Source organism: Arvicanthis niloticus, chromosome 6 (genome assembly GCF_011762505.2).
Source record: "Arvicanthis niloticus isolate mArvNil1 chromosome 6, mArvNil1.pat.X, whole genome shotgun sequence".
Taxonomy (NCBI): domain Eukaryota; kingdom Metazoa; phylum Chordata; class Mammalia; order Rodentia; family Muridae; genus Arvicanthis; species Arvicanthis niloticus.
In genome coordinates this window covers 60,798,238-60,818,169 of record NC_047663.1, presented here as the reverse complement: position 1 = coordinate 60,818,169, position 19,932 = coordinate 60,798,238, and the positions used below count along the sequence as shown (strand labels likewise).

The 19,932-nt window shown below is 43.0% G+C and overlaps 1 protein-coding gene across 3 annotated transcripts in view; it reads right to left on the bottom strand.

Moving 5' to 3' along the window:
- The window catches only part of Top3a (DNA topoisomerase III alpha), a 38,477-nt gene that overhangs the window by 13,727 nt on the left and 4,818 nt on the right, over positions 1-19,932 (bottom strand). For 2 of the 3 annotated variants that reach the window (XM_076936708.1, XM_034505256.2), the window contains 8 exons: positions 10,124-10,183; positions 9,252-9,325; positions 8,283-8,358; positions 6,021-6,129; positions 3,581-3,724; positions 3,302-3,472; positions 2,975-3,075; positions 816-890 (listed from right to left, as the gene is read on the bottom strand). In XM_076936708.1, coding sequence (XP_076792823.1) covers positions 816-890; positions 2,975-3,075; positions 3,302-3,472; positions 3,581-3,724; positions 6,021-6,129; positions 8,283-8,358; positions 9,252-9,325; positions 10,124-10,183 — 810 coding nt within the window. Of the gene's footprint in view, positions 1-815; positions 891-2,974; positions 3,076-3,301; positions 3,473-3,580; positions 3,725-6,020; positions 6,130-8,282; positions 8,359-9,251; positions 9,326-10,123; positions 10,184-13,733; positions 13,817-19,932 lie in introns of those variants that run through there. The other variant, XM_034505257.2, reaches the window with a different exon arrangement.

Sequence of the window (19,932 nt, the reverse complement as noted above, 5' to 3'; positions counted from 1 at the left end):
TGTGTAGGCCAGGCTAGCCTCAGATTCTAGCACCAGCTTCTTGATAGCTAGGATCACAGACATGTGCTACCATCCCTAACTGAAATCTGTGTCTTTAACAAGTAGCCTGACAAGAGACTGATGCTAAAATCTGAGAACCACACTTGGAGAACATGACTCAAGTCTCAAAAATCTCCCCTAGATATTGGAGACATCCTTTGAGGCTTTCTAATATTCAACTGTTCCTTTCTACTGACAACTGGCGAAGGCTGAACATGGTGGTGCATGATTTGAACCCCACACTTAGGAAGCAGAGGAAGGTATCTCTCCTCTGAGTTGAGGCTATGCTGGTCTACAACAATGAGTTCCAGGACAGCCAGGACTACATAGAAACCCTGTCTCAAAAAATACACCCCGAAAAAATAAAAACTAAAAGGACTAAGAAGACATAAATTTCTGTGATTATGCAATGATGGTACTATAGGACACCCATGTCCCCTTCTGTTTTCAGAACCTTATATAATTCCTGTATTAAGAGGCTGAGCTAACTCAGGCTAACTCCCTGGTGCTTTTCTTCCTGGTTTTTTTTTTTTTTTTTTTAATTTTTAAGACAGTCTCTCTATATAGCCTTGCAACTCAGTCTGTAGACCAGGGTGGCACTGACCTCAGAGAGATCAGCCTGCCTCTACCTCCCAAGTGCGACATCACCACTCATGCATGGCCTTGAGATGGGTGATATTCCTTCCTTCCACTGGGCCATAGATATGAAGAACTATAGCCCCAACAATAGGAAGTAACTGTCCCTTAGCTCCTGGAACAACCTATCTGGAACATACCACAGTGTCCAACGCTTGAGGCCTCCACTTGCTCTTTGGCTTAGACCTGACCTCTACCACGGTTGCCATGGGATCCTACAAAGCCAAGAACACAAACCCCACATTAGCTTGGAGTATACCACCTCAAGCCCCCTGCTACCTGGCCCAGGGAAGCACTCTATGTAATGTCACCCATTCTGTGTGTGAATTACAGTATGGATACCACCACTTCCTTCTCACTCAAGTCCAGAATGAGAGACACTGTCACAAGTCTTTAAGTCCATGGTCTAGAACTGATGGAATCCCAGTCTTGGCGTGCATCTGAGCAAAGTCTCCTACCCACACACACTCGCTGTTACTTTTTTTTTTAACTTTTAAAATTCAGGATATTAGGGCTGGGGTGGGGTGTAAGTCAGTGTAAGAGCACCTGCCCAGCATGCTCCATCCCTAACATCACGAACCTTCATACTTGAGATATAAATAGCAAAAATCATACAATACAAACTGCAAAACTTTCCAAGACTATTAATGAACATGAAACTTAAATGGTTTGCTAATGAGATTAACATGTCAAAATCCAAATTTCTCTCTTTCTTTTTTAAAGATTTATTGAAAGGCAGTGGTGGCGCACGCCTTTAATCCTAGCACTTGGGAGGCAGAGGCAGGCGGATTTCTGAATTCGAGGCCAGCCTGGTCTACAGAGTGAGTTCCAGGACAGCCAGGATTACACAGAGAAACCCTGTCTTGAAAAACAAACAAACAAACAAACAGATTTATTTATTTACTTATTTACTTATTTATTATGTGAGTACACTGTCGCTTTCTTCAGAGACACCAGAAGAGGGCACTGGATCCCATTACAGATGGTTGTGAGCCACCATTTGGTTGCTGGGAATTGAACTCAGGACCTCTGGATGAGCAGTCAGTGCTCTTAACTGCTAAGCCATGTCTCCAGCCCAAATTTCTCTATCTCAATAGAGTAGGGACCAGCTGTTCTTTACTAGGAGCTCAAAAATCTGTCATTTGCTACTTAGTTGCCTTTATAGCCAATTAGAAGTGCAACAGGTGTTTATCATTCCATAACTTATTCATAGTGTGTGTGTGTGTGTGTGTGTGTGTGTGTGAAGGTATGCCATACACATATGTGGAGGGCAGAAGACAGAGTGCAGCATGTGGGTCCTAGGGATAGACTTCAGATGCTCAATGTTACTCTCACATCATCCAGAATAACTTCACACCACCTCACGACACATTCTATGATTCTTACTTGTAACTTCTGCCCTGATATTTATCATTTTCCAAAATTACCTCCTTTGTGTGATATTTCACTTCCTCACATTGAAAGAGGTTAGATCAAATGTTTAACTTCCTCCCCAGATCCAGAGTCCAGGCTCTGAATGCACTTAGCTGGCTCACTCTCACTTCTGGTGAAAGTATATATTTCAGAGAGGAATTTCAGCTACCTACTTCTAAAATTTCTGATTTTTAGAGTTCTACTTAAATTTTTTTGGTTGTTGATTTAAAGACTTGATTTTATTTAGCCCAGGTTAGACTCAAATTCACCAGGAATTGAGGTGATCCTCCTGCATCTCCCCTCTAAGTGCACACACCATTATGTCCAGCTTTCCTTGCTACTAGCTCAGCATCTATGACTGCCTCACAGATAAGGTCATGCCCTACTGCAGTCTCTCCCTTAGGATGAAGACCTGACAAGCTTCTGTGGTGACTGTCAGCGCTCAGGCCTCAGGCTGGGAGTCTAGCGGGAAACAATCTCAGACTCCCCCAGGATGACCTTTGAAATAAAGACCTCACTTTATCAGTGGCCAGACTAGATCAAGTGCTGTGGATACCTCTTCTGACCAAAAAAACAAATAAAACCTAACCTGTAAGACACACACACACATACACCCACACAGAGACACAGACACACACACACAGACACTGACAGACACATACACACACAATTTTTTTTTTCTTCCACCTTCTGTTTCCCAGTGATTTTATTCAGGTTTTCAGACTTGGCAGCAGGCACTGAGCCATCTCGCAGGTCCTAGGAGTGTAAATTCTAAGTCAACAAGTAAACATAGTTCAGCTGGGAATAGGGCAGGATCAACTCTGGCAAGAGGAAAGAGTTGCTGGGGAGAATGCTTCCTAGATCACTGCTCTCAAAAACTCCTTACCTCCATACACAACTGATAGAGGACAAGACAAGCTGTGTGGTTAAAAAGACGGTATCTTTTCCAGTTGAACTCTACGGTCCCATCTTTGTGGTCATGAGTTACTGTAAACAAACAGAGGCTGTCTCAGAGAAGCCATGACAGATGAAAAATGGTGTCTCACAATGAAACACCAAAGGGGTCTGGACACATAAGTGCCCTTTCAGTATTGTGCATATGGGCAGGTGAAAGGCAGCAAGACAGAGCAATAACCATGCCTTGACTTAAGCTCCTCAGCCCTCTTGTCTTTCTGGGGCATGCAGATCCTACAGCAAAGATCTTGGGCTTTACCTTTAATTCTGTGGAAGACTTCCGGCACAAAAGCCTGAATGGCCTTGAACCTCTCCACCACAAACCCCAGTGTTGGGAACTGGCAGCTGCCATAGCTGATGAGCTGCTGTGCCAGTGCCTCAGGGAAAACCCTCTGGAGCCGCAGGGTTTGGAACCTCGTGAAGGCAGCTCCTGGACAAGGAGGGTGGAACAAGAACCAATAAACCATAAAACTATGTTGGCTTCATAACTTAACACCAAGGTGACCTTAGGTGCTGGGCAGCCCATGTGCCTCCTCACCGATCCTCAGATCCAGCTCTTGCCTCACGTCCACTGCATCACTTACTCTCTGGTCGGGATCAGTTAAGTTTTCACAGGCTGCCCTAACGGCATGTGGCGTGATCTCAGAGAAGCGGGCTCTCAGCACCTGTAGATTGGGCTTTACTGCAGAAGAGACAGAAACACAGATGCCATACTTAATCCTAACTGCATCTCAGCACAAAAACAAACCACCATGACATCCAGGCAAAGCAGTACAAGAAGCTGGTTTGCCTTTCACCTATTAGTTGAAATTAATGGACTCCAAATAGCAAAGAGAGAAAGGGTACTATAACACTTAATTTAAGTCTTGTCAGAAGTAAACTGTAGGATCTGTTCCTCTAATGGGGCCACCTTGTCTGCCCTCAGTGGTAAAGGATGGACCTAGTCCTGCAGTGACTTGATGTGTCAAGATGGTATGATACCCTGGCCCCCCCTCCTTAGAGGAGAAGGGGAAGGGCCAGTGGGGGGGTAGGAGCTGCATGGGGGGAGACTGAGAAAAGAGGAGGAACTGATATTGGGATGTAAAGAAAATAAATAAATAAACAAAAGAAAAAACAAAAAAGAAGTAACAGTGGGGTCTTTTAGGTGAACATTTTGGGACTTAAGTCTTAATTGAATGTTTTGGCTTAAATTTAGGGGAAAAAAACCCAACTTGGAGTTAAAGGATCTCAAAATTTTGGAGGGGAGGGCTGGAGAGACAAAGATAAGGCTAATAAAATGTTAACTATTATTGTGCAGTCTATGGTGGGTATGCTATGGCACCCAGCAGGTCAGAGGACAAACTTATGAAGTCAGTTCTCGTCTCCGCCAAGCTTGTGTGATGAATGTCTTCACTTGCTGAGCAATCTTGCTGGTCTAATCAAAGGTTCCATTGGGGGAGTTTTATGTTTTTTCCAGGAAAGAATACAGGACATGCATGTCCTTTGAAGTTCATACATTTAAGCTCTCAGGAATGTTATGGATTCAGACATAAACTTTTTTTTTTTTGGGGGGGGGGGGGAGGGGTTTCAAGACAGGGTTTCTCTGTGTAGCCCTGGCTGTCCTGAAACTCACTCTGGAGATCAGGGTGGCCTCGAACTCAGAAATCCGCCTGCCTCTGCCTCCCAAGTGCTGGGATTAAAGGCGTGCGCCACCACCGCCCGGCTCAGACATAAACTCTTTAAGGGTCTTTTCTGTAGGAAAAATTAAAACCTATTTTTTAAGGCAGAGATAGGCAGTTCACCACTTCTCAGTTACCTAAAGTCATTCACTAACCATGTCAGAACTAAATTCACTTACACACACACACACACACACACACACACACACACACACACACACACACACACACTCTCTCTCTCTCTCTCTCTCTCTCTCTCTCTCTCTCTCTCTCTCTCTCTCTCTCTCTCTCTCAGAGGTCAAAAGAAGGTATCAGATTTCCCAGAACCGGAGATTCACTTGGCTATGAACCAAGTGATATTAAGAATCAAACCTGGATCCTCTGAAAGAGCAGCCAGTGTACTTAACCACTGAGCCATCTTTCTAGGCTCAAGTACTTTTTTTTTGTTGTTAGTTTGTTTTTGACACAGGGTCTCACTATGTAGCCTTGGCTAGCCTGAAGAGCTATGTCTTCCAGACTGGTCTTGAACTCAGAGACCTGTCTGTCTCTGCCTCCTGTATGTTAAGAGTAAAGTGTGTACTATCATACCTCGCCTTCATAAATTTTTCATATTTACTCAGCATGTCTGCATATGTGCACACATGTCACACGTGTATAGAAGACAACATGTGTCAGTCTTTCTCTCCTGTCCTGATGAGCCACCTCATTGGCCTGATAGGTAAACACTCCTATCACTAAGTTTCAGCTCCAAAAACTTAGCCAGATACCATAAAAAGAATATTGGTGGCTAAAAAGATGAACTTTTGCCAGGCAGTGGTGGCGCACGCCTTTAATCCCAGCACTTGGGAGGCAGAGGCAGGTGGATCTTTGAGTCTGAGGCTAGCCCAGTCTACAGAGTGAGTTCTAGGTCAGCCAAGTATACAAAGAGAAACTCCGTCTTAACCTGTGGTTGCTGGAATAGGAACGGCCCCCTTCGGCTCATGTGTATGAATGCTTGCCCCATAGAAAGTGGCACTATTAGGAGGTGTGGCCTTGTAGGAAGAAGTGTGTCACTGTGGAAGAGGGCTTTGAGGTCTCATATGCACAAGTTACGACTAGTGTGGCAATCTCCCCTTCTGCTGCCTATGGATCAAAGTGTAGAACTCTCAGCTTCTTATGCAGCACTAAGTCTGCCTGCATACCACCATGTTAATGATAGTAATGGACTAAACCTGTTAAACTGTAAACCAGTCCCAGTGAAGTGTCTGTCTCTTCACAGCAGTAAACCCTAACTCAGACAGAGCCTCCCCCACAAGCAGAGAAGCTCAGCAGTAGACTCACCAGCCTTGCATACATGGATGATCTCAAACCCGATGTTTTCACCTTCTCTGTCACAGTCAGTCCAGATCACCAATGCCTGACAATGCTGTGTCTCTCGTTCAAGAGTTTTCTGAAGTCACAGGGGAAGCACAGTGAACACAGAATGAAATTACTTGGTTCCTTTACACTAAAGAATCTGACTTAGGAGCCTGGAGAAATAGCTCAGTGGCTGCTCTTCCTGAGGACCACATGGCAGCTCACAACCATCTGTAACTTCGGTCCTAGGGGATCTGACACCGCTTTTGATGTCTAGCTAGGCAGCACAGCCCAGGTCTGCAATCCCAGCATTTGGGAGGTTGATGTAGATTGCTGTGAGTTTCGGTCCAGCCTAGGCTACAGAGTGAAACCTTGCTTCAAAATTGAAACACAAACAAATAAAACACTCAAACAAAAACAAGAACAAAACAACAAAAGAGTCCATTAGGAAATCTGACTGAGGATCATCTCTGGTCTGGAGCATTCAAATTCTTCGGGGGTGGGGGAGCAGAGGAAATTCTATGCACAGACAGCTCTGGAGGATTGTACCACTGTTCATGGTACAGTGTGTGGTACAATCCTCCAGACCTATGTGTGCATAGAATGCTGACTGGGGGTTTCACACAACTTTACTAACATGATGAAATGAAGAACTCAGCTCTAAAAGTCTTCCAGCATCAGTGGTTCTGACCATGTCTGAGTCACTGAGTAAATTCCTACTGTTCCCCTCCCCAGAAAGGGTCTCATGAAGCTCATGCTGGCCCTGCACTCACTATCTAGTTGACAGTCTTCCTCTCTGGCTCCTCTGGCTCCATCTCCTCCATGCTGAAATTAGAGGTGTGTGCTAGCACACCTCGTTTATAGAGTATAACGACTAACCCAGGGCTTCATGCACACTAGGAATGCATGCTACAAAGCCAGCTCATTCACAGGCTTGCTCCCTGACTTTCATTCTAATAGACTTACCCACTTAGCACAACTAAGTGCCTTGAACTGGTCATTTAATCTTCCACTCCAATTTTTATTATTATTATTGTGGGGGGAGGGCATGAGGATGCCACAGGACTTCATGAACTCGGTTCTGTCCTTTTACCTTAAAAATATTTAAAAATTTTTAACTGTGTGTATATGTGCATGTTACTGTGTGGGACATGTGCATTTGAATGTATCTACTGAAGGGGCCAGAGGTATTGGATTCCCTAGGGCTGGAGTTACAGGAGGTTGTGGGCTGTCTGATGTGTGCTAGGAATTGAAGCCAAGTTCACTCAAAGAGGAGAATGTGTTTTTAACTACAGAGCCGTCTCGTCAACCCAGTATTTTTTTTTAGTGTATTTTTCATTTGTGTATCTGTGTGTGTGTTTCCGTCTGAGTATATACCACAGGCGTGTGGGTGCCTTCAGAGGCTAGATGAGGATGCTGGAACCCCTGGAGGAGGAGTTACAGGCACTTGAGAGCTGCCCACCTGAGTGCTGGGAACTGAACTTGGGTCTCTGGAAGAACAGAAAACAGTTTTCAGCACTGAGCTACCTCAAGCCCTCTTTCCACCTCTATGCTGGTTCCTGGCAGTGAACACAGGTCACCAGGCTTTTGCTGGCCTGACAGTTTCCTTTTTTGAGACAAGGTCTCACTGTGTCATCCTGATTGGCTTGGAACTTCTTATGAAGACTAAGACAAGGACTTGCTAAGTAGTCCTCACTGGCCTTGACCCTGGAAGAGAAGAGTCCACATTGTTCCATCTTATTTTGAAGTTTCTGTACCTAGGTGAGATGGGAGCTAGAATGAACAATTTAGTGATATTTATTCCTTGAGTTTCACTTTTACAGGCTTCATGTAGTTCTTTGGGTTCTTATCTTAGACTGGGGAGGTGGCTCGGCACTTGAGAATTCAAAGAGAGTATCTGTACAAGGCGAGGCCAACCTGGGCTACATGGCAAGACCTTGTCTTTGAAACAAAACACTTCATTTATGCACTAGGAGGAATATTTTAAAGGCATGATACTGTTTGGGCATGGTGGTGTACACCTTTAGTCCCAGCAGCAGCAAATGGATTTCTATGAGTCTGGTCTTACCTAGTTAGTGTATTCCAGACCAGGCAAGTTTACATAGTGAGACTTTGTGTCAAACAAATAATTAATTATATATACTGAGGTTAGTGGAAATTCCAATGCATTAAAAACATAGAAATCACTCAGTCCAGTGATTTCTGGTTGTTTCAATCTCAGGGTCCCATATCATCCAAAGATCTTACCTTGATGTCTACAAAGTTTTCTGGGCAATACTTTTCAATTTCTGCTTCAAAGAGGACTAGGGGATTACAGCTCTGCCTAGAATAGAAACAGAACACAAAGGCCTTTACCAGCACACAGAGAGCCCTCTGCACTAAGAATGTATAACTACAGCAGGCTCACATGCGGCTCTTCCATAGGAAATGGCCTAGAGAAGCTGGGAAAATAGACACTACTGGGAAGACTGAAGCAGAGTCACCAGATCCCAGGAATTCAAAGCCAACCTGAGAAGAATAACAGACCACAACTCAAAACCAAACCAAAACCAAACCAAACCAAAAACCAAAATAACAACAACAAAAACCCAGCAACAAATAAAGCTAGGCATGGTACCACATGCCAGATATCCACTTGGGAAGATGAGTCAGAAAGACTGGAGAATGACCATGTCTCAAAGGAGAGAAAAAGAGGAAAACTGGCTGGAGGATTAAAAGCTATGACTTTCTACATAGTGCGCTGTCCACTCGCTCATGCAGATTAATAGGAGATGCAGAGAAGAAACTCTGGACTCCATTTATGCACATCACAATAGAATAAACGCAATCCAGGTTGCACTGAAAAGAGTATATTTAGGGGAACACCACAAAGTGAATGTTGATTCTAAAGCTACAATAAAAACTTACAGCAGATCATCTAAGCTTAGGTAATTCTAGTATTATAAATTAATATTTACAGCCGGGCGGTGGTGGCGCATGCCTTTAATCCCAGCACTTGGGAGGCAGAGGCAGGCAGATTTCTGAGTTCGAGGCCAGCCTGGTCTACAGAGTGAGTTCCAGGACAGCCAGGACTACACAGAGAAACCCTGTCTCGAAAAAAAAAAAAAAACAACAAAAAAAATTAATATTTACAAATTATTATAAATGACATGGTAAGATCAGCATGCTTCATTTGACACATTTGTCACAACTTATTTCCTTATTAATTATACTGACCATTTCCGAAACTGCATCTGGAAGTCATGAGCCAGCAAATGTCCAGAGACAGAAGTCATTATCATAGTAACATTCTGAATAACAACAAAACTCAAGTTAGTCTTTCTGTAGTTGTACTTTGCAAAATCAATCAAAGAAAAGGAAAAGAACAATGAACAGAACTAAGAACAAACACAGAGGATTGAGAAGGAACTAACTGTAACTCTGCAAAACCAAAACCATGTTGACACAACCAACATTCATACTCTCTCTCTTCCCTCCCTTCTCCCTGTGTTCCCTCCATGTTTATCTAAGGTTTGTCTTTCTATGGTCCTGGCTGTCCTTGAACTCATAGAGATCTGCCTACCTCTGCATCCCAAGTGCTGGGATTAAAGGGCAGGCCACTAACCACCAACACCCAGCCACGCTACCATTTTTTTTTATTAAAAACAAAAAACCCTAGGGGGTCATGGGTCAGAGGATCCAGCTGATGGGGGAGGTCCCAGAACATTATGGGTGGTGCCACCCCTGGGCTGGTGGTCTTGGCTTCTATAAAAATACAGGCCAATAAGCAAACCAGTAAGCTGCACTCCTCCATGGTCTTTGCATCAACTCATGTCTCTAGGTTCCTGCTCTCCTTGAGTAACTGTCCTGACTCCTTTGATGATAAACTGTGATATGGAAGCTAACCTAAATATACACTTTCTTCCCAAAGTTGCTTTGGTCATGGTATTTCATCACATCAACTGTAACCCTAACTAAGACACCTGGCTAGGTCGCCAAGTTAAAAATAACCCTCCTGCCTCAGCTTCCCAAATGCCAGGATTATCATAGGCTAGCCGCCATGCCTGTCTTATATGTCAGCTTTATGATGGAAACACTTTAGCATTTACCTGGCCATACAGACGATAGTCAAATTCATAAATCTTGTTGAATTTAGAAAGGCCTTCTTTCTGTAAAGCACAAGAAATATACGTAAAAAATTCAAATCATATTTAAAAACAAATGACTCTCCAACATAAAGACTGAGCGATACCCAGAGAAGGGGAGAAGGGAATACTAAAAAAGCAACAAGCCAGATGCAACCTGACACTCTAGCATTCAAGATGCTAAGAGTATTGTAGGCTTTGTAGCCTGTCTTGGCTACAAAGACCAACTTCAAACATACAAACAAACAAACAAACATAGCATTTCTTAAACATAAAGATTAAACAGACTGGACTGTAGCTTGACAGATGATAGTTTGCTTAGCATACACAAAGCCATAGGTTCAATTTCCAGTAACAAAATAGACAACTAACTTAGTTGTGTGAGGTGGCACATAATTTTAATTTCAGTACTTGGGAGGGAGAGGCAGGAGGATCTCTTTGAGTTTAAGGCCAGCTTGGTCTATAGAGTGAGTTCCAGGACAGCCAGGGCTACTCAGAGAAACCCTGTCTCAAAAAATAAAAACAGAACAAAACAAAAGCTTTCTCCTATAAGAGTTTGCTTGGTCTCTTCACAGCACCAGAACAGTGACTAAGACACAAACACATGTAGAAAACCACATACAACAGGAGAACAACAACTTTCTTCGTGTATGTGAAAGTTTTGCCTGTGTGTATATGTACAATGTATGTGCCTGGTCAGAAGAGAACTTGCTGTAGCCAGAGCGCCCGGTTGTAAGTGTTGACTCATTTTAAGAATATGTCTGTACTGTAAGAAAGAGGGAGGAGGGGGAGAGAAGAAGAAGAGAAGAGGGAGAAGAAAAGGGAAAGGGGGAGGCAGAGGAGGAGGAAGAGAAGAAGAAGAGGAAGAAGAGAAGGAAAAAAGGAGGAAGAGGAGGAGAAGAACAAGGAAATGAGAATGAGGAGGAAGAAGAGGAGAAAGAAGAAGAGAAGGAGGAGGGATAGATAGTACAGTAGTCGTCGTCAGGAGCTAGAGAGATGATGACTCAGCAGTTAAGAGCACTGGCTGTTCTTGCAGAGGACCCTGGTTCAATTCTCAACACCTACATGGTAGATCAGAACCACCTGTAACTCCAGCCCTTTTCTGACCTCTGTGGGCACTAGGCACACATGTGGTATACACATATGTATGCAGGCAAAACAAGCATACACATAAAATTTTAAAATGAAAAAAATTAAATAAATATCTTCTCTACTCAGTGAGATTGAGAGCCCTTACAAGGTAACTCTGATAACAATAGCTATCTAGTAAACTTATTTTAAAAAACAAAATTCTCACATAGCTTAGGCTGTCCTCAAACTCCTATAGCCAAGGATGACTTTAAACTTATTCTCTGGCTTCTGCTTTGCCAGTGCTGGGATCACCATGCCTTATAGTCTAGTAGGCTATAATGAAGAATACACTCTATGAGTCCATTACTAGATACTTGGTGTGTTTTGGGTTTTGATTTTTTGGTTTTTTGAGACAGGATTTCTCTGTATAGTCCTAGCTGTTCTAGAACTCGCTTTCTAGACCAGGCGTGCCTAGAACTCAAGAGATCCATCTTCCTCTGCCTTCAACACACGGAGACTAAAGGTGTGTGCTGCTTTGCTTCCTTCTTTGTTTTAAATCCCTATTCTAAAGCTGCCATGAGCACAACTTCATTTTGAGTTGTGTGAATGCCTAAGTCATTAGAATTTAGATGTCTTAAAGGCAGGGCTCTTTCCCACACCAACCATGTGATTACTATGGAAAGGCTGTTTTAGGGAGAAATAAATCCATGAGATCTAGCCACAGTTCTGAGGGAGGTAGCACATTATAAATATATGGACAAGACCACAAGGACTACGTTTACAATGTCATTGTCATCTTCCTTTTTTCTTTTAAAAGATGAATCGGGCAGGAGAGACAGCTCAGTGGTTAAGAACACTGGCTACTCTTCTAAAGGACCCAGGTTCAATTCCCAGCACCCACATAGAGGCTCACAAAGGTCTGTAACTCCAGATTCATAGATTCTGATGCTTTCTGGTCCCCACCTATATAGGAGTCAGTCCATTTCTAAATACACTCACTTAGGGCTGGCTCCTATATGAGGGTACCCTATACCCTAGTAAGATCCTCATGCTTCACTTGCTTAAGACAAGTGATACTTTAAAAGGACTCCCGTGCTTCTTGTCTGTGGCAGTATGTAATAAACTTCTCCACCCCCACCAACTCTTGACTGTTTATTCTCGGCTTTGTACTCACCAAGATTTGAGATTTCAAACCTGTATTCAGTTATAATATTTGCAAATATTTTTAAAAAGACCTATGTTTGCAAAATTATGATCAATTTATTTAAAATTTCTTTATGGATTTTGTTTTATGTATATAAGTATTTTGCCTGTATGTGTATCTGTATAGCACAAGCATGCAGTGTTCACGGAAGCCAGAAGAGGGCATCTGATCTTATGGAATTGGAGTTACAGGTGGTTGTGAGCTGCCATGTGGGTGCTGGACACCAAACCTGGGTCCTTTACAAGAGCAGCCAGTGCTCTCAACAGCTGGGTCATTTCTCCAGCCCCTCCTTTTAACTTTCTAAACCCCCCCCACACACACATACACCTTTTCTCCATCTCTACAAAACACCCCAGAATTCAGAACTCAGGCTTCTCCAACGGAGAACTCTGTGGCTATCCTTCCATGCCCTGCCTCTTACTCTCTAGTCCTCTGCTGCCAGTGACTATGAAACTCAGTAGCTCCAACAGTCTTGCTACTTACAAGTCTACCTGGGCAGGGGCGGGTGTGTGTGTGTGTGTGTGTGTGTGTGTGTGTGTGTGCGCGCGCGCGCGCACATGCGCGCGCGCACAAGATGGCTTAGCAGGTAAAAGTGCTTGCCATGCAAGCCTCACAATCTAGAGTTGATACCTGGACTAAAGGTGGACAAGGAACACTGATTCTACACACCTGACGTGCCATGCATTCCTCCTTACCTCACCACATATATACACACCAAGAAAAGCAAAATGAAAAGAAAATCAGGTTTCTCTCAATCAGTGCAGAAAAAGCACTGTGCTAAAATTCAACACCTTTCCCCAGTTCCCCTAGGACTGGGAAGGAACAGCTTCAACATTAATAAAGTTAACACACGTCACAGTCAAAGGATGAAAGCTCTCTCTTTAACATCAGTAACAATTAGTCTTTGGTCCCAGCACTTGGAGAACTGAGTTCGGGGCCAGCCTGGTCTGCAGGATGAGTTCCAAGACAGGAAAGGCTGCACAGAGAAATCCTGTCTTGAAAAATCAAGCAAACAAAAGCTCAGTAACAACATTAGTGTATCCGTTCTTGGCCCCACTCTTCATCACTATACTAGACGTTTCAGCTAAAACACTGGCAAGGAAAAGAAATCGAGGATAACAAGATTGAAAAGGAGAATCTTCATTTACAGACAATATTAGCTTAGTTTTGTTGTTGTTTTGGTTTTTTGAGACAAGGTTTCACTGTGTGGCCCTGGCTGGCCTAGAACTCACAAAGATCCCCTTTCCTCTGCCTCCTGCGTGTTGGGATGAAAGACTTGTGCCACTATGTCTAGCTTACCATGATCTTTTTTGAGCTGGAGTTTCACCAGGCAACACTGGCTAACATCAGACTCACAGAAATCTGTTTGCCTTGAGTTCTGAGATTAAAGGCATGTACCATCACGCCTAGTCCAACACCATCTTTTATATGTGAAAAATTCTAAAGAAATAACAAAAAACAAATAGTTCCATCAAAATTGCAGGATACACATTCAACACAAAAATCATTACTGTGAGCTGCCCATGGTACATATTTGCAGCATTTAGAAAGCTGAGACAGGAGGATTGCCAGAACTTCAAACTCAAGGCCAGCTCACAATTCCCCTCCATGCAAGCTACAACACCTTACCTATTTTTAGGCTATATATCTCAGGCCACCTTCTCCTGTTCCACATGTATTTTTCTCCCACTACAACTATGCTAACCTAACTCGGGTGCCTGTTTTTTTACCTAAAAGGTATGACTGTGCTCATGTATGCTTTTTGGGTGTCCCTACTGACATTTGATAAGGCCTATACATTTCCTCTATCAGACTAAGGAGGTAATTCCAGACCTCCATGAAGGGATCTTGGGCTTTAGAACATTGTTTTACTTAATGTACCAAATGGGTTCTAAAGGAAACTTAAGAGTTTCTCTGTACCTCCAATAGGTTGAGCCAAATGGATGGCTTTCCCCTGCCTCCTGCTTGCTTCTTGATTAAGTTAACTTGGAAAAATACAGGAAGAATTCAGTAAGGTCACAGGGCATTAAAGTCAGGTAGAGTCGTGATGGTGCAGGTGGCTAGTGTGCTAGGCTTCCCTTCCTCATGGCCCCTAACAAGGGAGGACGGGATACAAGAACTCAGCATCACTGTTAAGTGTGGCTTTCCTCCTGTCCTTGTGGTTATTCATGAAAGCAGATAGAACACAGGAAGATCTGCAGAAGGTGTTCTGGAGAAGACATAGGAGACATGGAAGACTTTTCAGTATATGCTCTTTTGTCTTGGACAGTAAGAAAGCACCCCTACCTGTATCAGTTTAATCCAGACCTTCAAAGGAAGAAAAGCCTGGTACTTTTCTGCACTCAATCCTGGCCTAGATTTAAACTGGAGGATAATGAAAATGGCTTCTAAAAAAAAAAATATCCATCATAGTTTTTCCTTATCCTACAAAAAGCTCTTTGTAGGAATTAGGACACTTGGAGTTTCTTAAGATTGCCTGTTCCCCCATGCTGGTACATTCTGATAAGGCGTACTAACTTTCAAGGTCTGAAAGGATATTTGAAAGCTAACACAGAAAAAGGCAGACACCTATGTTAGCTGGATCCTCCTTGGCCGGAAGTGTTGGCTGCCCCATATCCATGACCTTACAAAGTTTTTATTAATTACTTAATTTTTTACTTATTCACTTCATATTCTGCTCACTGCTGGCAACAGCTTTTGGGACAGCCCCTGCTCCAGCTATTTGGGGCCCACATGAAGACCAAGCTGCACATCTGCTACATATGTGCAGGGAGGCCTAGATGCAGCCCATGTATGTTCTTTGGTTGGTGGTTCAGTCTCTGAGAGTGCCAAGGGTCCAGGTTAGTTGATTCTGTTGATCTTCTATGGATTTCCTATCCCCTTAAGGGGACCTTACAAAACTAAAAGGTATCTTTCTATTGCTATGATAGAACATGATGATCACAACAACTTAAAGAAGGACGTTTGGCTTATGGTTCCAGACAGTTAGGCTCATAATGGTAAAGAGAGCCTGGCAGCAGCAGGCCTGTGGCTGAGGAAGCAAGCCGAGAGCACACATCTTAAACAGCAAACACAAAGCAGAGATGGGAGTGCATAAAACCTCAAAATCTGGGTGTGGTGGTGCATTAACACCACTCAGGAGGCAGAGGCTAGACTAGTCTACACAGCAAACTCCAAGACAACATAAAGAGATAGTGTCTAGCCGGGCGGTGGTGGCGCACGCCTTTAATCCCAGCACTTGGGAGACAGAGACAGGTGGATTTCTGATTTCGAGGCCAGCCTGGTCTACAGAGTGAGTTCCAGGACAGCCAGGGCTATACAGAGAAACCCTGTCTCAAAAAACAAACAAAACAAACAAAAAAAGAGATCGTGTCTAAAAAGAAAAAAAACCCAAAAAAACAAACAAATAATTTAAAAAAACCCACCCACCAACCAAACAACCGCCCCAATACAAAAAAGGAAGCAAGCAAACAAACAAAACCCCCAAACTGGCCCCCAGTGACATATCTCTTCTAGCAAGGCCACACCTCCTAAACCTACCCAAACAGCACTAGCAACTGGGACGGTCTATGGCTGACATTCTCGTTCGAACCACATTTTTGGTTTTAATGTATATGGATATACTGCTTGGAGTTGTGTCTGTGCACCACACGTGTGCAATGTAAGGCCAAAAGAGGGCATTAGATCCCCTGGAACTGAAGTTACAGCTGGTTGTAAGCCACCATGTAGACACTGACAATTGTATCCAAATCCTCTGGAAGAGCAGCCGGTGCTCTTAACCACTGAACCATCCCTCCAGCCCCAAATGTTACTGGTTTTTGGAGTACAAATGAATAACTGGAAGTTTATTCATGGAGAGGACCCCGGACTCTGCCTAGAATCCTTACCTAACTTGTCACTCCAGCATGACAGCTTTAACAGGGGTTCCTCAGGTGATTGCTGCTGGCACACAGACACTGGATTTGGTGAGGTTTTGCTATTTACCTGCTGCCTTTCTATCTGCTAATAACTGCTCATCCAAAAGCAAAAGCACCATTACAGGTCATTCTCTGAACTTTAGAGAACACAAAGACTTTTAGCTGGCATGCGTTTTCATTTTTCTCCTCTTCCTCTTCATGGAATATCTGTTTACTGAGCACACTGACAGAGGGTAACAGACTGAGAAGTACTAGACTACCACTGCAGGCTGGCCTGTGTTTTCTGTAAGCTTTGCCTGGGTACTTAAAAATCTCATGGTTTAACAATATGCATACACCAGGCAGTGGTGGCGCACGCCTTTAATCCCAGTACTTGGGAGGCAGAGGAAGGTGGCTTTCTGAGTTCGAGGCCAGCCTGGTCTACAGAGTGAGTCCCAGGACAGCCCAGGCTACACAGAGAAACTGTGTCTTGAAAAAAACAAAACAAAACAAAAAACCAATATGTATACAAGTGATCGTAATCCATCATACACCTTAGATGTAGTTTAAACTTAATTGTTCTTTACTAAGATGGTCTGTTTATTTGTTAATGTTTATGTACCATGATGTTAAAAAAGGGAGGCAGTAAATAGAAAAGTCAAATGTAAGAAGGATGTAAGAAAAACGACATTTGGGTTGGAGAGATGGCTCAAAGGTTAAGAGCAGTGGCTGCTCTTCCAAAAGACCCCAGTTCAATTCCCAGCACCTACATGGCAGTTCACAATGGTCTGTAAGTCCAGTTCTAGGGGATCTGACACCCTCACACAGACATACATGCAAGCAGAACACCAAAGTATATAAAATAATAAAAAAATAAAAAACCCACCAAGTATGAGTTTAAAAAAAAAACTAAAAATTTATAAAAAAAAGATATTTTAGTCGAAAAGGATTTCTATATAAGATTTTGCCCTATGTTAAGATAGCTAATTATTTAAACGATGGGAAAGATTAAGACAAAGCAAGGAAACCTTAACAAGTCAGAAAAGGCCTTAGTTATATACAGTATATAGAGGATGAGATTTAGAAATAATATAAAATATTAAATTTCCTTCTTCCTCTGTTCTTTGAGACAGGGTTTCTTTATGTAGCTCTGGCTGTCCTAAAACTCACTCTGTAGACCAGACTAGCCTGGAACTCACAAAGATCCACCTGCTTCTGCCTCCTGCATACTGGGATTAAAGTCATATGCCACCACACCTGACTTGAAAATAGTGTGGTTTGGCCAACACCCCCTGTTCTATTCCCCTGTTTGTTGCTGTGATAAAGCATTCTTACCAAAAGCAAGGGGAGGAAATGGTGATTACAATCCACAACTGAGGGAAGTCAGAGCAGGAACTCAAAACAGAAACCAGGGAGGGACACTGCTTGCTGGCTCATGCTTAGCTACGTTTTTTATACAGCCCAGGACCACCTCTCCAGACAATGGTGCCACCCACTAGAGACTGGGCCCTCCTACATCAATAAACAAGACAATCTCCCACAGGCATATCCATAGACCAATCTAAGCTGGGCAATCCCCCAGTTAAGACACCCCAACACACACACACACACACACACACACACACACACACACACACACTCATTCATTCATTCATTCATTCACAGGTAATTCTAGGCTGTGTCTTGTCAGCCCAACTAGAAAATGTAACCAAAGATTAAAATAACTGTTAAGTTTTTTTCAACTGTCTAAGGGCTCACACTCCCTAGAGATTAGTTTAAGACTGCATGAGATGTTATTTGGACAACCATTTCTCACTAGTGATTTTCTTCCTGATAATGAAAATGCTGTCCAGATTCAGGATTTCAGATCTTGGTTCAATTTCAACATTCCTCCCCTCTTCTCAATAAATAAAAGTTTAAATAAATAAAAAAGAAAGCACACATTTAATCTCAGCAGCTCAGGAGGCTGAAGCAGGTGGATCACTGCAAGTATCAGCCCAGCCTGAGCTACAGAGTGAGACACTGGGTTTTAGTTTCGCTTCCTGCTGCTGTAACAAAAGCAACTTAAAGGAGAAGGATTTATTTGGCTCACAACTCCAGGTTACAGTCCATCCTGGCAGGGAAATCACAGCAGCAGAACTTTGGGAGAGAAATGGTCGTGTTACAACCAGTTGAAAGCAGAGAGCAATGAACTAATAATGTATGCATGCCCGTGTACAGCTTGTCTTCATCACTGTTACACACTCCAGGGTCTCTGCTCTGTCTAGGGAAGAGTTTCTACCTTTATTAGCATAACCAAGATAAACCCCTACAGATATTTCCCCAGGAAAACCTAATCTAGCCAATCTCTTATGGACACGTTCTTCCCTGGTGAGTCCAGACTATGTCAAGTTGACATTTTTATATCTCCACAACAATAGAAACAAATTCCAATGAAAACAATTTAAAAATTTTATCAATATAGCTATTTCATTGGCCTTTTTATGAAAACCTAATAGCCTTTTTGTGCAAAATGAAAAGCTGATTGTAAAATTCACATGCAACTGCAGTGATTCTGTAAGACCAAAACAATCCTGAAAAAACAAAGCTGGAGGACTCAATCTTCTAAAATTTAAGACTCACTATAAAACTACAATAACTAAGACCATCAGATTTAATTACAAACAAACAAACAAACAAACAAACAAACAAAAGACCTGTAGTGATCATGAGTATTAAGAGTATAGCTGAATGGTAGAACCTGCTGTGTTGGCTGAAACCTTCCACATTTTGTGTAAAGGGCAGAGGTAAGATGTCAGGTATCTTCCTCATGGCTCTCTACCTCATCTGTTTAAGCAGGGATTTCTCACTGAGCCTGAGCTTGCCAATTCAGCCAGAAGGGATGGATAGCAAGTCCCAGGGATCCTCCTGCCTCTGCCTTCACAGTGTGAGGGTTACAGGCTGCACATCACCAAGCCCAGCTTTCTGTGTGGTGCTTGTGATTGAACTCCTGTCCTCATGCTTGTACAGCAAGTATTTTACTGACAGCCTCCCTAACCCATTTATTTTGTGGTTGATGTTTTTCCCTAAGTTTAAATTAAAAAACCAATGTGTATATATGTGTACCACATATGTACAGGTACCCACAGAGGCTAGAAGAGGGTACCAGATCCCGTGGAGCTGGAGTTATAGGTGGTTGTGAGCTATCTGACATAGGTGCTGTGAACAGAATTCAGGTCCTCTGCAGGAGCAGCCAGTACTCTTAACCACTGAGCCATCTCTCCAGCCCCTCATTCTGTGTTTTTTGAAATAGGGTCTCACTATATAGCCCAAGTTGCCCTCAAACTTGTTTTCCTGATCAGTTTTCTGTATGCTGGGATGACAGGTTTTTTTCTTTGTAACTGATCTTTAAGAGGGGTACCAAGTCCATTCAACAGACAGACTTCAAGAAATGATGCAGGGCTAATAGATCTCCATATACCAAAATAATGAGGTGGGGCAGATCTAACACAATAAGGAAATATGAACTAAAAAAGTGGATCAAGGGCTGGTGAGATGGCTCAGTGGTTAAGAGCAGTGGCTGCTCTTCCAGAGGTCCTGAGTTTAATTTCCAGCACCCACAT